The sequence below is a fragment of the Spermophilus citellus genome (genome assembly GCF_964194105.1).
Source record: "Spermophilus citellus genome assembly, chromosome: 1".
NCBI lineage: Eukaryota > Metazoa > Chordata > Mammalia > Rodentia > Sciuridae > Spermophilus > Spermophilus citellus.
Genome location: NC_138182.1, coordinates 136,464,395 through 136,478,347, shown reverse-complemented (window position 1 = coordinate 136,478,347; position 13,953 = coordinate 136,464,395). Strand labels below are relative to the sequence as shown.

At 40.5% G+C, this 13,953-nt stretch overlaps 1 protein-coding gene across 4 annotated transcripts in view; it reads left to right on the top strand.

The window, feature by feature from the left end:
* The window catches only part of SGCD (sarcoglycan delta), a 392,094-nt gene that overhangs the window by 239,971 nt on the left and 138,170 nt on the right, over positions 1-13,953 (top strand). For all 4 annotated transcript variants that reach the window (XM_081281121.1, XM_081281122.1, XM_081281120.1 and 1 more), the window contains exon 4: positions 11,851-11,938. In XM_081281121.1, coding sequence (XP_081137247.1) covers positions 11,851-11,938 — 88 coding nt within the window. The remainder of the gene's footprint in view (positions 1-11,850; positions 11,939-13,953) is intronic.

Sequence of the window (13,953 nt, the reverse complement as noted above, 5' to 3'; positions counted from 1 at the left end):
TGGAAACACATTTTAAGTTGCCGGGGAGAATCAACATGGAAATGCACAGAAGTTTGAGTGAAAGTTGACAGCTGAGATAGCAAAATTGTGAACATTTTTATAAACAAAATTTCAGTATCTACTGGGCCTGTACAGAGTAACTTAAAAGTTGTAATATAGAATTGAAAAAAATGTGAACTCTGTACCCAATACATCAGACTCAGATGTTTCATACTGAGCATTTACCAAGCGGCATTTTTAAAAATTATTTTGTAGTTGTGGATGTTTGTTTATGTTTAATTTTTATGTGGTGCTAAGGATCGAACCCAATGCCTCACACATGCTAGGGAAAGCGCTCTGCACTGAGCTACAGCCCCAGCCCCAGCCCCTAAGCAGCATGTTTAAGTCCATAACTTAACACCTACCAAATTTACCCTTCAGATATTTCCCTCAGCTGCTGTTCTGTAGCTCAGTCAAAAGTTATACCTCTCCAATTACCAAGAAATGCAAAAGTTCTCCTTGACTCTGCCCCATTTTTCCTGCCAGGCCAAATCAATAACCAACCCCTGTCAATTCTAAAAACACCCATCTTTAATCTCCCTACTATCTCTGCTTCCACTGCCGTTGAAGCTGTCATTGTCTCCTCATCTGGGTGGCTGAATAGTCTACCTCGCCTTCTATCACATGCACTTGCAAAGTAATGAGAGTGGCCAGATTTGCCGCCCTCTTATATGGATAGTGTCCCCTAAAGGTTCATGTAATAAGACTGGGTCCCCAGGGTGTTGGTACTGGGAGGGGGTGCTATGCTCTGCACCTTTAGGAGGTGGGGCCCAGTGGGTGGTCCTTAGGTCATTGGGGATGTGCCTTCAAAAGAGATTGTGGGATCATCCCCCTGTACTTTCTGTTTTGAGATGTGAATGCTCCCTCTGACAAATGTTCTCCCCATGATGGGCATCCTCAATAGCGCTCATTTCCTGGATTTGAACCTCCAAAACTGGGAGCTAAACAGACTTTTCTTCTTAAGTAGCCAGTCTCAGGTATTTTGTTGTAGTAACACATAGCTAATACAGTGTTTAAATGAAAGTCAGTTGAACCACTCTTAAAATCCTTTCATTACTGCTCATTTGCAGGGAAAGTTCAAAACCTTCAAAATGTCCTGTGAGATAAGACCATGTAGACTGACCTACCAGGTTCTTAGACATAACTCAGAGCCACAGTAATAAAAACAATAGGGTATGGGCTCAAGAACAGATAACAGAACAGACTAGAGGGCTCTAGGACAGACTCATGTCAGTTTGGGAATTAATATATGAAAAAAGTGGCATCACATATTTGTGGGAAAAATACCAACTATTTGGTGGATAGTGCAGATAGTGTTGAGAAAACTGGTTTCCATTGTATTCCTACTTAACTACATGCAACAGGGAACGACTTGATATGAGAGGTAAGACTCGTATATAAACAGAAGAAAATATAAAGAAAAGGAAAAGATTTCTTTATTAAACATTAACAAATTAACAAAATGAAACATCCCTGTTCGTCAGAAGGCAGCATGGGCAATGTTCACAAAAGTTTTCATTTCTCCCTGACCTTTTTCTCCCTGTCCTTTAAATATACTAAGCTTTGTGGCCTGGAGTTAGTATACCTGTCTCTGTCCATGAAAAGTTTCTTCTCCTCTGTCAGCTAACCAGTTGCCCCTCATCCCAGTGACCTCAGCCAAAATGTCTCTTCCTTAGAAAGGCTTTAATGCCCTAATTATGGTGCTGTGCATGTGATCTCGTTTCACCTTCTAATCTGCATTCAGTGCACATATTGTGATCACAATGATATAGCCATTTATGGAACTCTGAATTCTGAATTTAGTATCCATCTCCCCTAGTAGATTAAACTCCAGGAGATCAAAGGCCACCTATCCAGCACTTGGCTCAATGCTTTATACTTGGACGACACTCATAAAATGTTAGTGAAATGGATTGATATGGGGCAGCTGAAAGAGAGCTCATTTGACACCACCTGCCACACACATACTATGGGCCCAGGGAAGTCTCCAAGTGTCCTTCAATTTCTAAGTCATTAAGAATTTGCAGTCACATTTTGTGCTGCTGTTTTTCCCCTGTCACTCTGCCGCTCAAGTCTCGCTTGCCTCTCCTACAGTTCCTGGCACTACAGGAGAAGCTATATTAATATTTGTTAATTTCATGTCCATTCTACTTCCTCTCCACTCACTCAGATTTCCATGTTCAGAGCATCATCACATTGCCCATGCGTAATGGCTTGTTTTTTGAAAACTCTTTGGCAGATCACGTCAACCTTCATTTAATTACTGCTTCAGTTGACAACTCGCTCTCCACTGACTCTTGATTTTATCCGAGCATTCAGTTATTCAATAAATATTTATTGAAAGCCTAATGGGTACCAGCAATGTGCTGGGCCCTGGAAGAACTGGCATTCCCCTGCAGCATTGGTGTGTTAACACGATGTCCCAAAGGAATCCTTAGACAGAACACTTCCATTTAGCAAAGTATTGAGAAAGACCACAATGAACGCAGAATTGGGTATATGCAGAATAGCTGAGTAAGGATGGTATGGTAGAAAATCTGGATCATTTTCCAGATTTCCTTGACAAGATGTCTCATGGTATAGCTTTGATATTCACTTCTGGAATTTTTTTTAAAAACAATGCGAATGTACCCAAACCTCATTATAAAAAGACAATCCAAGGTAAAATAGAAATGACCATACTAAAGTATAGTTTATAAATGTGCTTTTCAAGGGGTCAATTCAGATAAATTAAAGCATCCTATTAAAATAACATAATAGAAACATTTGATGCTTGCTGAAGAGAAACTTAACAACCCTTTGGAAATGATTTTATTAACAAATCTGAGTTTGTATTAGCTTTGATCTTTCCAGGTCATATCGAGAGAGGGTTTGTATTACTTTAGGAAACATCCATCCTGAAGCTCATTCATTGGGATACCTTCTACACAGAAGCAAAGAATTTCAGAGCACCCTATTTTCTAGAAACTGACCAGGGAAGAATGCTTAGAGGCCCCCGAGACTTCACCCAGGCTGTGAAAGATCCCAAAGATGGTTCTTTGATTATTATTAAAGACAGAAATCTATGGGAAAAAATTTGTCTCCATGTAAGGAAAATTTTTCTGATATTATCAAACCCAAATTGGGCCATCTATACCTCCTTGCTTGTTCAAAGATGGGTGCTCTTCCAGGGTCTCTTTCTAAAATTCTAGATCTTAGAATTCAGCAGCCTAATAGATCTTTCAAAAAATATTATATTTTGCAATAGTTTTATATTTGCAGAAAAGCTGTGAAGATAGTACAGTGTTCCCATATACCCCACACCCACATTTTCCTGTAAGTAGCATCTGTTGAGCCAATATTGATGTATCATTACTAACTAAAGCCCATTTATTTTGGTTTTAACCAATTATGCTTTTTCTGTCTAAGGATCCCACCCAGGATGCCTTAATACATGTAGTCCTCATGTCTCCTTAGTCTCTTCTTGGCTAGGATTCGATGACATGGACAGTTTGAGAAGTGATGGTCAGGCATTTGTCTGAAATGGCTTTAACTGAGATGGGCCTTATGATAGATGAGGGGCACACTTTGTGAAGAGGAAGATCTCTGCCATATTCTTCACAGTATATCAAAGGCGCCTACATCGACACCAGTTGAATCACCACTGCTGACGTTGTTCAACTGGGTTACTTTGCTGAGGTAGTGTCTGTCAGATTTCTTAGCTATGGAGTTATCCTATTATTTCCCTTCTGTATTGTTCTTTTTGAAAAGAAGACACTGTGGGCAATCCACCTTAAAGGGTGGGGAGTCAGTTACATAAATTATGAGACATTCTTCTACTCAGAGTGTTTGACTCTTCTTCCCCATTTATCTGTCTATTCATCTCAACATGGACTCATGGATATTTGTTTTTTACTCTGAGTTATATTCCAATATTAGGATGTTTATTTCACTGCTCAAATTATTCCATCCATGGCCATTGGGACTCTTTTGGTCACCTCCTGTGTCCCTTTGATATACATACCCCCATCATCATGGGTGTTTTGGGTTTTGTTCATTTTTTGGAACAGTTTCTTTCTGGCATTAAGAATGCTCCTGACTCATGCTATAGATTTTTTTTTTTTTTTTTTTTTTTTTTTTTGCTGCAGCAGTACAATTAGCAGTTTCTTCAAGGACCTGTCTTCATGCAGCTTTTGTGTTTGTTTTGTGTCTTCTTGCAGCTTTTGTGTTTTGTGTTTGCAGTTCTGAAGTGCTTTTTGCAGGTGCTTTTCCTATATTTTCCTTCTTGATTTTCTTTTAACACCATTGTGTTGCCTTGAACTTCCTTTCATAGGCACGGAAACTCAACTCGGCCAGAAATGATTTACCCAAGGTCACAGAGTTGCTGAAGAAGTGGGGTTGGGATGGAAGCCCAGACCTGCCAGACTCCAGAGCTCTGCTCCAGCTTTGCTCCAGGAAGACAGCCTCCCTAGTTACCTACTTAGCATTATATAGAATCAAAGCTATTATGAGCCCACCTGCCTTCCATTAGGAGGAAAGGGCAGAAGCCAGCCCAGTTCTCCTTGGGAGACTCCTCTCAGGATTCCAGCTGCCCTAATCTCTTCCTCCTCTGAACTTCACTCACACTGAGAGTTCAAACCCTTCCCTCATGTGAAACTTGTTTGTGTGCTAATCTCATGGTTTTCTCTGTTTATCTAAATTCCCGGAACAGATTGTTAGCTCCTGGGAGGGCCAGGGAGATATACTACAGTGTAGGATTATCAAGATAAAAAGCTTCTGGCTGCCAGCGTCACTTCAAAACAGACTGGGGTGATATGGTTGTGATTAAATGCAAATATTAAAATCTGTCTCTCATCCCAGGAGAGCATAAATCTTGACTGAAGTGATAGCACATTGTTGTTATGGTTATTTTACATCAAATCAGTCTCCTCCTGGGCTAGGAGTTTCTTAAAGATAAAGGTCACTTGTACTTCCCATTCTAGGGACTGGGACAGGATCTAACATGTTCCAGACACTCCTTTAATGTACAGAGAATGTTTAAGAGAGGCTCTTGGGGCCTGCTCTGAAGTCACACACAATTTTAACCAGCTCTGCTCTTGAGAAGGTAATGTTATTAATGAAGAAAAAAAATCAAAAGGACTCATGGATAAAGGAAGAATAAGCAACAATAGACAAGGAATGTCAACTTGTTAAATCATTACTGTTGGGTTGTTTTGTTGAGGTCCCGATCCTTGGTGTTGTGAACAAAGAATTGAGCAAGACTCACAGAAATAACAGGCATAGTACAGATTTATGGAAGATGAAGGTAGCACTTGGTTAGGTAAAGTGAAGTGGGCTTGGTGAGAAAGAGAGAGAAAGAAGAGAGAGAGAAAAAGAGACAGAGGTTGGTTCAAGGTCTCCAATGTCTGGAAATTAGGGTCTTACATGCTGAGCTGTGAGGTGTTCTCTTCCTTATATAGACCAAAAGGAAGACCTTCCCCCATTGGCTCCCATTGGTTACCTTATGATACCTGATTAGAATATTCTCCAATTCTCCCCCCTCCGTTGGTTACTTTAGAAAATCTAATTAGAATACTGCCCACTGTACCCTCATTGGTCATTTTAAAATATTGAAACTGGGGGGGGGGGTGTTGTCACAGTGATCAGTCCTCAGTGGGAGGAGTTGTCAGGGTAATGGGACTTACTGTAATAGGGACATGACTTATCTCCTTGTCTTGTCCTCCAGTGGCTTCTTTCTTATACGCTGTCTCTACCATCTTGCTGTCCCCAAACTCCTACCTAACAAAACAATCTGAAGTGGGTAGAGGAGAGGTAGTTCAGCTGCAAAGCTAGGATCAACATTTTTCAGTAAGGAAACAGAGAATGACAGCGAATGTGTTAGTCCATGATGCAGGGCCCTGACAAGGCTGGGGACCTGGGTGTCTCTGGAGATGTGACAGTCAGGGTGTGGAGTGAGTGGGTCAGGGCGACTTACCTACTAGACTGCCAGGAGACAAAACCTAGATTCACTATGAACACTGAAATAGACTGAAAAAGAAGAATGTCCATCCCCAGATATCATCTAACTCACTCAGCTGGGCACATACCTATTTTCCAGTACAAGATAGGAGGAGTCTTTTCTAGAAGCTGGTTTAGACCAGAGTATCTCTGTGCTTGGGATACCCAATACAGATGACGTCAGGGATGGACCATGGAAGACAGAGGGTGTAATGGACAGTCCACTGCACAGCAAAATGCCTAGCCTCTTCCCCCTGGACACCCAGAATTCTTATTATAAATTTCTACACACCCACCTCCTGGCAGAGTTTGCAGAATTCCTCTGGTGAAACTGGCCTAAAGGTACTGATGGCCCAGTTTGAAGGTTTCTTCCCAGGAATGAGTTAAATCCCTCACATTGTCCCCTTGGGCAAGATTCACCCTTTCCAGAAACAGCCTCCTATCAACTCTAGTATTCCTGCTTCCTGCTGAGAGAGGATGGTTTGTGAATCATAAAGAGATAGTAAAAAGGAAAGCTTAAAGAACAAGAAAAATGTTCCTGAAATTAATAGTAGTAGAAAAGTTTTTCAAAATTAACAGAAAGAATAGAACAATGTCAAAAATGTCCTCCGTCAAATAGGACCTAAAGAAAAAGGTTAGAACACAAAGGATAGGAAAAAATAGAAAATCAAGAAAGTTTTTTTTTTTTTTTAATGAAGGCTATATTGGCTCCAAGCAAAGAAAATTGTACAAGAAAGGAAAAGGAAGTGCAGCTAAAGTAGAGTCCTTGACTTGTTGGAGAATAATAGCCACATAATCGTAATAACTATGAATATCGATGTAACTCAAGTTATACAAAGTCTAGACCACTGCAGGGCAATAGATAGCATCTAAAGTTAATAAATGTCGCATAGAAGCATATTTTGAGCCAAAAGAAGAGAAACACTTGACAGAAACATAGAAGTTAAAAGCTCTGGCAAGAGGGAGAGGTGCGGATTGCTGCTTTTTGTTACAAGCCTTGTAGCATTTGACATTTATGCATTCTGCTTTGATATGGGAATAAATTAGACGTTTTTAGCAATCAGATACAATAATTTAAAAATGTCACACAATGGAGCCATTCGGTGTTCAGAGAGCCACATATAGTAGCCCCTGGAAGATGTGGTGGAAAAACAATGTTCATTTCACTAGCCCCAAGTCATCAAGACAGGATTTGATTCTGTTCTGCTTAGTCTCCTTTAAAGAGAGAGAAATGTGGTGGAATTCCTCTCAATCAAAATGTGCACAGTGTGGGCACTTAGATGCATGTGCACGTTGAGCGTCCTTGTCCTTCTCCTTTGTGAGAGGGTGGTATGTTGCCTCTGTTCTCTATCCTACCTTCTGTGTCCCGAAGAATCACAAGCCGATTGGCTGCAGACTGACTTGAGCTGACCCTCCTTATCATCCGATGAGGGGCAGCTAGACTCCTTTCTGGTCGTAGTTACCTTGAGGTCAGCGAGCATGAGTCACAGTGGTGAGCAGGAGGGAATGCAGAGGAGAGAGGGAAGGCTGAGAGGGCAGAGGTTAGCTTCTCATCAGACATCAGAGTGTTTCCCAGAGGTTGGGCTTGGCTGGTGTTTTCCTGCCAAGTCTCCATAAGCAGAGTCAGAAAACAAAATAAAAATCACAGGGTCCCAGCCACCCCGGGAGGCTCTTCACTTTGTTAACCGGTTCTTGCCTTTTTCCTGGCAATCTTTCTGATATAAGTATACATGAGGATTGCAGCAACACGTCCCAGGCGAGAATAAGGTTCTTTGTTTAAACCCTGATACAGCAAAGATTCTATTTCCCAGATGTTAGCATATTAGAACAATTAATGCTAAACTATAACATTTTGACAAGGTAATAAAAAGGGAATGGGTGGTTTTATTATATCTCCTGCTGTAAATCTTGGACAAAGCTGTTAGATTTGTCCATGATAGAAATACTTAAATAGTTGTAAGGACGGGCAGGTAGTATTGGGAGAGACTGGGGTTTGAAGGATGGTGGTAAGCGAACTGGATGTAGGAAAACCTTTGAAATATAAAAACAGAATGTTGGAAATGGAGAAAACCCTTGATTTGCCCTACTGATGGGTTGGGGAAATTAGGGACAGAAGTAAGATCATTCTCTGTACTCTCCATCTCTCCCACTGCATTTCATGCCTCCTTTTCCCTCCTTTCCTGCCTTTTTCCTCTTCCCTCTCTTTTCCCTTTTCTTCTCTCCCTCTTATATCCTTTACTACTTACCTTTTTCTCCTCCTTTCTTTGCCCTAAATTACTGAGGACTTCATGTATGCCCAGCACTGGACCACATGCATGCATCATTCATAATCACATCTGGAATCACTTGTTTTTGAATAATTTTATCTGGGAACCTTAATAGTTTCAGTATTAAGTGTATTTTGGTAACTTGATAACTAATTTTGCACCAACATTTTTTTTTGAGGACTGGAACAATTATGTAACTTGCTTAATGTCCACTCCCAAGTGATAAAGTTGGGATTGGAAGTAGTTGGACTCTGGATCTCCTATTGCACACCTGGCCCACAGAGTGCTCAGTCATGGCAGTGATGAGCTTGACAATGATACTGGGGATGATGGTGGAAAATGCAAAGATTGGGACACAGAAGACTGAGCTGATTTCAGCAGGGTCACACAGTAGTTGGTGGCAGGAGATTTAGCCAGTTCCCTGATTTCAGGCCATTTTTCTCTCTGAAGTGTAAAGCTGATGGATACATGAAGAGAAACTTTAGTGAATTAGCTCCTGAAAACATTACTCTTGTCCAGGTTTCAAGTTGTAGATCATGAATTCAAACTTCATTAGAATACTTTGGAAGCAAAAACTTAACACCAAAATAAATAAATAAATAAATAACCCAATTAATAAATGGGCAAAGGAACTGAACAGATACTTTATAGAAGAATAAATATGATCAGTCGACAAATATATGAAAAAATGTTCAACATCTCTAGCAATTAGAGAAATTCAGATTAGAACTACACTAATATTTTATCTCACTCCAATCAGAATGGCAATTATTAAAAACACAAATAATAGTAAAGGTTTGGTAAGGATTTGGGAAAAGAGGATCTCTCATGCATTGCTGGTGGGACTGCAAATTGAAATTGGTGCAACCACCCTGGAAGGCAGTATGGAGATTACTCAGAAAACTTATCATTTGACCCAGTTATCCCACTCCTCAGCATATAACCAAAGGACTTAAAGTCAGCATACTATAGTGATCCAGCCACATCAATGTTTCTAGCAGCTCAACTCACAATAGCTAAGCTATGGAACCAACCTAGGTGCCCTTCAACAGATGAATGGATAAAAAAAATATGGTTCATACACACAATGAAATATTACTCAGCCATAAAGAATAAAATTATGGCATTTGCTGGTAAATGGATGAAACTGGAGACTATCAGGCTGAATGAAATAAGTCAATCCCAAAAAACAAAAGGCTGAATGTTCTCTCTGATATGCAGATGCTAACTCACATTAAGCAGTGAGGAGGGAGGAATAGAAGTTCACTAGATCAGAAAAAGGGAATAAAAGGAAGGCGGGAATAAGAAAAACACTCAGACATAACTTTCCTATGTTCGTTATGGATACATGATCCATGTAATTCCACGTCATGTACAAACACAAAAATGGGAATTTATACTCCATGTATGTATGATATGTCAAAATATATTCTACTGTCATGTATAATTAAAAATTACACAAAAAAATTAAAAAGAACTGTTTTGAAGCTTTAAGTTGAATTGCTAAGCAGACTCAGAAAAAAATGATGGGGAAGAAATTATTTTAGACTAATATTTGTTTCCTTATCAACAGAAAACAAAAGACAAGATTTGAGTAAATGTACTTCTTTCTTGACCCAATTAAAAACAATTTATCTATATTGATTTATTTTTTGAAGTAGGACTGAACTCAGGGGCACTCAACCACTGAGCCACTTCCTTGGCCCTTTTTATTCTTTATTGTGAATCAGGATCTTGCTAAGATGTTTAGGGACTTGCTCAGTGGCTGAGGCTGGCTTTGAACTTGAGATCCTCCTGCCTCAGCCTCCTGAACCACTGGGATTACAGGTGTGTGCCACCACATCTGGCTAGAGAAACCCTTTTTTTATCTGGGGAAATGAAATTTTAAGCCTTGGTGGGAGAGTGCACTGGATCAGTGATCAAAATTCCTTGTCTCTTTCTCTAACACTATGTCAATAGTTCTCACCCAAAGGTAACTGGTTACTCAGGTCCTGAGTGAGTCATGGGTATTGGTTGTCCATTTTAGCAGAAAGCCTAAGATGAGAATGACCACAGATCCAGGCTGTCAGTATACCATTGTTGCCACTCCATCCCCTCTCCTCCTCTTGTGAAAATCATCTCAGCCCTTGGAACCAGCTGTCTTAGCTCACAGTCTGCTACTCTCCGTCTACTGGTTCTAAGTTGGATTTGCTAATCAGCCTCACCGATATTAAGAGGAAAGAGCCTATACTTCCTTTTGTGAACTTTGTTCTTCATTTCAACTTGGTAAAGCATAGCCTTGGTCTCTTCAGTGACCAGTGCAAATGCCTACTTCTCTAGGAAGTCTTTCCACTCCCCAGGCCCAAGTTGCATAGAATCCCACCCTTTGGGAAAGCCCTCCAAATACATTGTAGTTCCCTACTGGTTCTCTGGCTGGTATACTTGTCCCCATTAGAAACTAAGACCTTGAAGGTAATGGCTAAGTTTCACCTCTCTGGTAGGACAATGGTTCCATGCATTTGGACAGACTCAATACTGAGTATTGAATATTACAGAGTTTCTGGCAGGTGTGTGCCATGTTTGAAAAGACAGAAATGACTACCATATTCATTTTTTTTTCCAATGACAACTAGACAATGTGGACGAGCATTAGTAAAAAAAGAAAACTAAATGCAAGATTAGCAAATAATAGCATTTGAGCTACATCTAACCTTCCATCTGTTCTTGTATTTTCATCAAAGTAAAAATGGATTTTTCATTTTTAGATGACCAGTGGAGGGAATAAAACAGAGGAAAATTAATACATCACAACACATTAAGAATATATTAGATTTTAAACATAAAATTTAAATGAAGTGAAATTGAAATATCATGGTCTATGAATGAAGTTTATTTGGAATGTAGCCATGTCCCTTTATCTGTGTACTGTTTAGGAATATTTTTGCTAAGTTGTTTTGATGAAGAGGGAAGTGGATGATGGCACAGAGTACCCAGAGGAAAAGTAATCTGGAAAAGAGGAAAGGAAGAATGGGAAGAGATTTACTCAGAAAGTCTAGATCTCCCAGGTTTTGTATGCATGTGTTGCAAACAAGTTCATGGGATTCTCACAGCTGGTGGACATACCCAAGGGGAAGACCTTGGGTATTTCACTGCAGCTATCTGTTCTCTTTTAAGGATTCTTCATTATTCTTTTGCTGAAACTGTAACCTAGAAAGGATATGGTTAGGAGATTATTCCTGATTTTTTCTGTCCACAAAAGATAGCTTATATCTGCAATAAGATCTAAAGGTTTCTGTGTCCTAATTGTCTCTGATTTAACTATAGCACCATGCTTGTGTGTATTTTCTAGAGAAACCTGTGTTGTGTGTGTACATGCATACACCTGCCTCTGGGGGAATTCTATGTTGAATGTATGTCTTTTAATTATCATGTGTGTGGGACCATTAAACATTTGTTGGAGTTTTCAAATAACATACATTGGTTGGAACTTGGCTAAAACCGGTTCAGCTTCTTGGAGAACTGAGATTATAGTTCTTTGGGGTAAAAAAAACTTCCATTTTCATGTGTTTCCTTTGTTTTCTTATTGCAGGGTAATGCCCTCTACTTCAAATCTGCCAGAAACGTGACAGTGAACATTCTCAATGATCAGACTAAAGTGCTAACTCAGCTGATCACAGGTAAGAAGAGAAAGAACTTAGAAAAGCCAGATCCATGCTAGGCACTCAGAGAACATACACTTGAAGGTCAAATAAAGCATCCCACGAACTTGGAAAGAAGGTTGGCTAACACATTGACTGTGTCAAGAAAGGAAAACATAAGATATATTCCATCAGTCTCCTAAAGGAGAGAGCCCTACCTAGTCACATTTTAACTCGGGAAATCCAATGATAGTTGCTTAGGGGGAGAAGCTATTTTTTGCAGGCTGTGGCCCCTAAATACAAGCCAGCTGCTTGTCCTGCTGCTCAGCCAAGAAAAGCTCCCCACTCTGAAGCTGGAGGAAACACTGGCTGTGTTAGATTGACTGGGAGAGCAGAGTGTGCACAAAGCCATGTGCCGTGCTTTATGGGTTTTAAAAGGGACTTTTAATGATAGTTTGAATCTATGCCATATTTCCTATATGTGCTGACTTTGAACATAACTCAATTGCAAGATGCAGATGTAGCCACTAGAAATGTTTGTGTGGTTCTTTTTAATATAGGAGATCTGATCCTAACAGCTGTGGAAAGCACCCACTGGGTCTGAAGCTGCACATTCCTCAAATTTAAACAAGGATTGATTATTCACAGGAATGACTGTAATGCTAAGCATGGGCCTCATGGTCGCTTAATATGTTGAGTGGTGTGAATGCTGCATGCTCCGTAGGTGAGAGGCAACCGTGAACAGAGAGGCACCATGCACCCCCACACCTGAAAGGGAGAAGGGGTGCTTATCTGAATGGGATGGTTATACTTCCTTCAAAAATGCCATTTGTTTGGCTTCAGGGCCGAGAGAAAAGCATCCAGATGGATATTTTGAGAAGCCAGTTGCCCAAATGCCCTGAAACATTACCGTGACTAAAATTTCTGGAGCCTGGCTCATAAACAAAACAGGGAAACAGGTGCTTTTGTGCCCAGAGTCTTTTCCTGCTGGGAGAGAGCCCCACTCTCTGTCCCCAGGAAAACTGAAGATGGATGTCAAGAGATTCATAACCACTAAGCAACTTGGACCATCGAGGACCATCCATTCCTGGGTCTCAGGGACTGCCGCACACAGAGCCTGTAATCCACAAACATGTCGTTCCAGCATGCAGTGCCATTGCCGGCTGGCCATGCTTATGTAACATCTGGCCTGCAGTCAGCGTGCTAAATAATTAAATAAACAGCTTCGGTAAGCAATGATTTAAGCGGCATGTGTGAAAACTGCCTCCAGGAGGGAAATAAATCCAACCTCAGTTCCCAGATTCCTTCCTTCAAAAGGACCCTATTTAGCCTGTTGATCATTTGCCATTTATATGCAGAGGGAGATTTGGCTTACTTGAGAGATTTTGTTTTGATAAAGCTGAAACTGCCCAAATAACTATTATTCAGCAAAACAGTCTCTTTCTCTTCCCCTCGCTCTCCCCTTTTCTCTCTTTCCACCTTCTCTCCATTTCTGTCCTCCTCTCCTCCCCTCCCTTCTTTGCCCAGGTTGTCTGACTTTCATTCTTCCTCTGGCTCATCCGCACCACTCACCTGTTTCTTCTTGCCCACCATCTCTCCCTCCCTACCCCTCCTCTTTCATGTTTCCCCCCACCACCTTTTTTTCTCCTTCCTCTCTCTCCTCTGGCCTCTCTTTATTTCCTCCCTCCCTTCTTTCTTTTTTTCTCCTCTTTCTCTATTTTTCTTTCACCCCTTCACTAGTCTTGTTTTTTTTTTTTTTTTTTGTCCTAGTCCCAAGGTAAGCCCTCCCAGGAGTTAAAAGACACCTATCACTAACTCTTATGGTGAGGCTCAAGAGAGTTAGTGAAATGAGATGGGCAAAAACATTCTAACACTGGGTAACAGAAGTTTTCAAGATGAGTTCTAAAGAGGATAATAGATGTGTTTAAATTATAATTCCGTCTGTAAAAACATATGCACACCCATATACGTAGGGGTTTTCCTCTATGCTTCTCCATTTATGACGTTACATTTATGCACACAGTAGAGAGCACTATTTCAGCACCCATACCTTA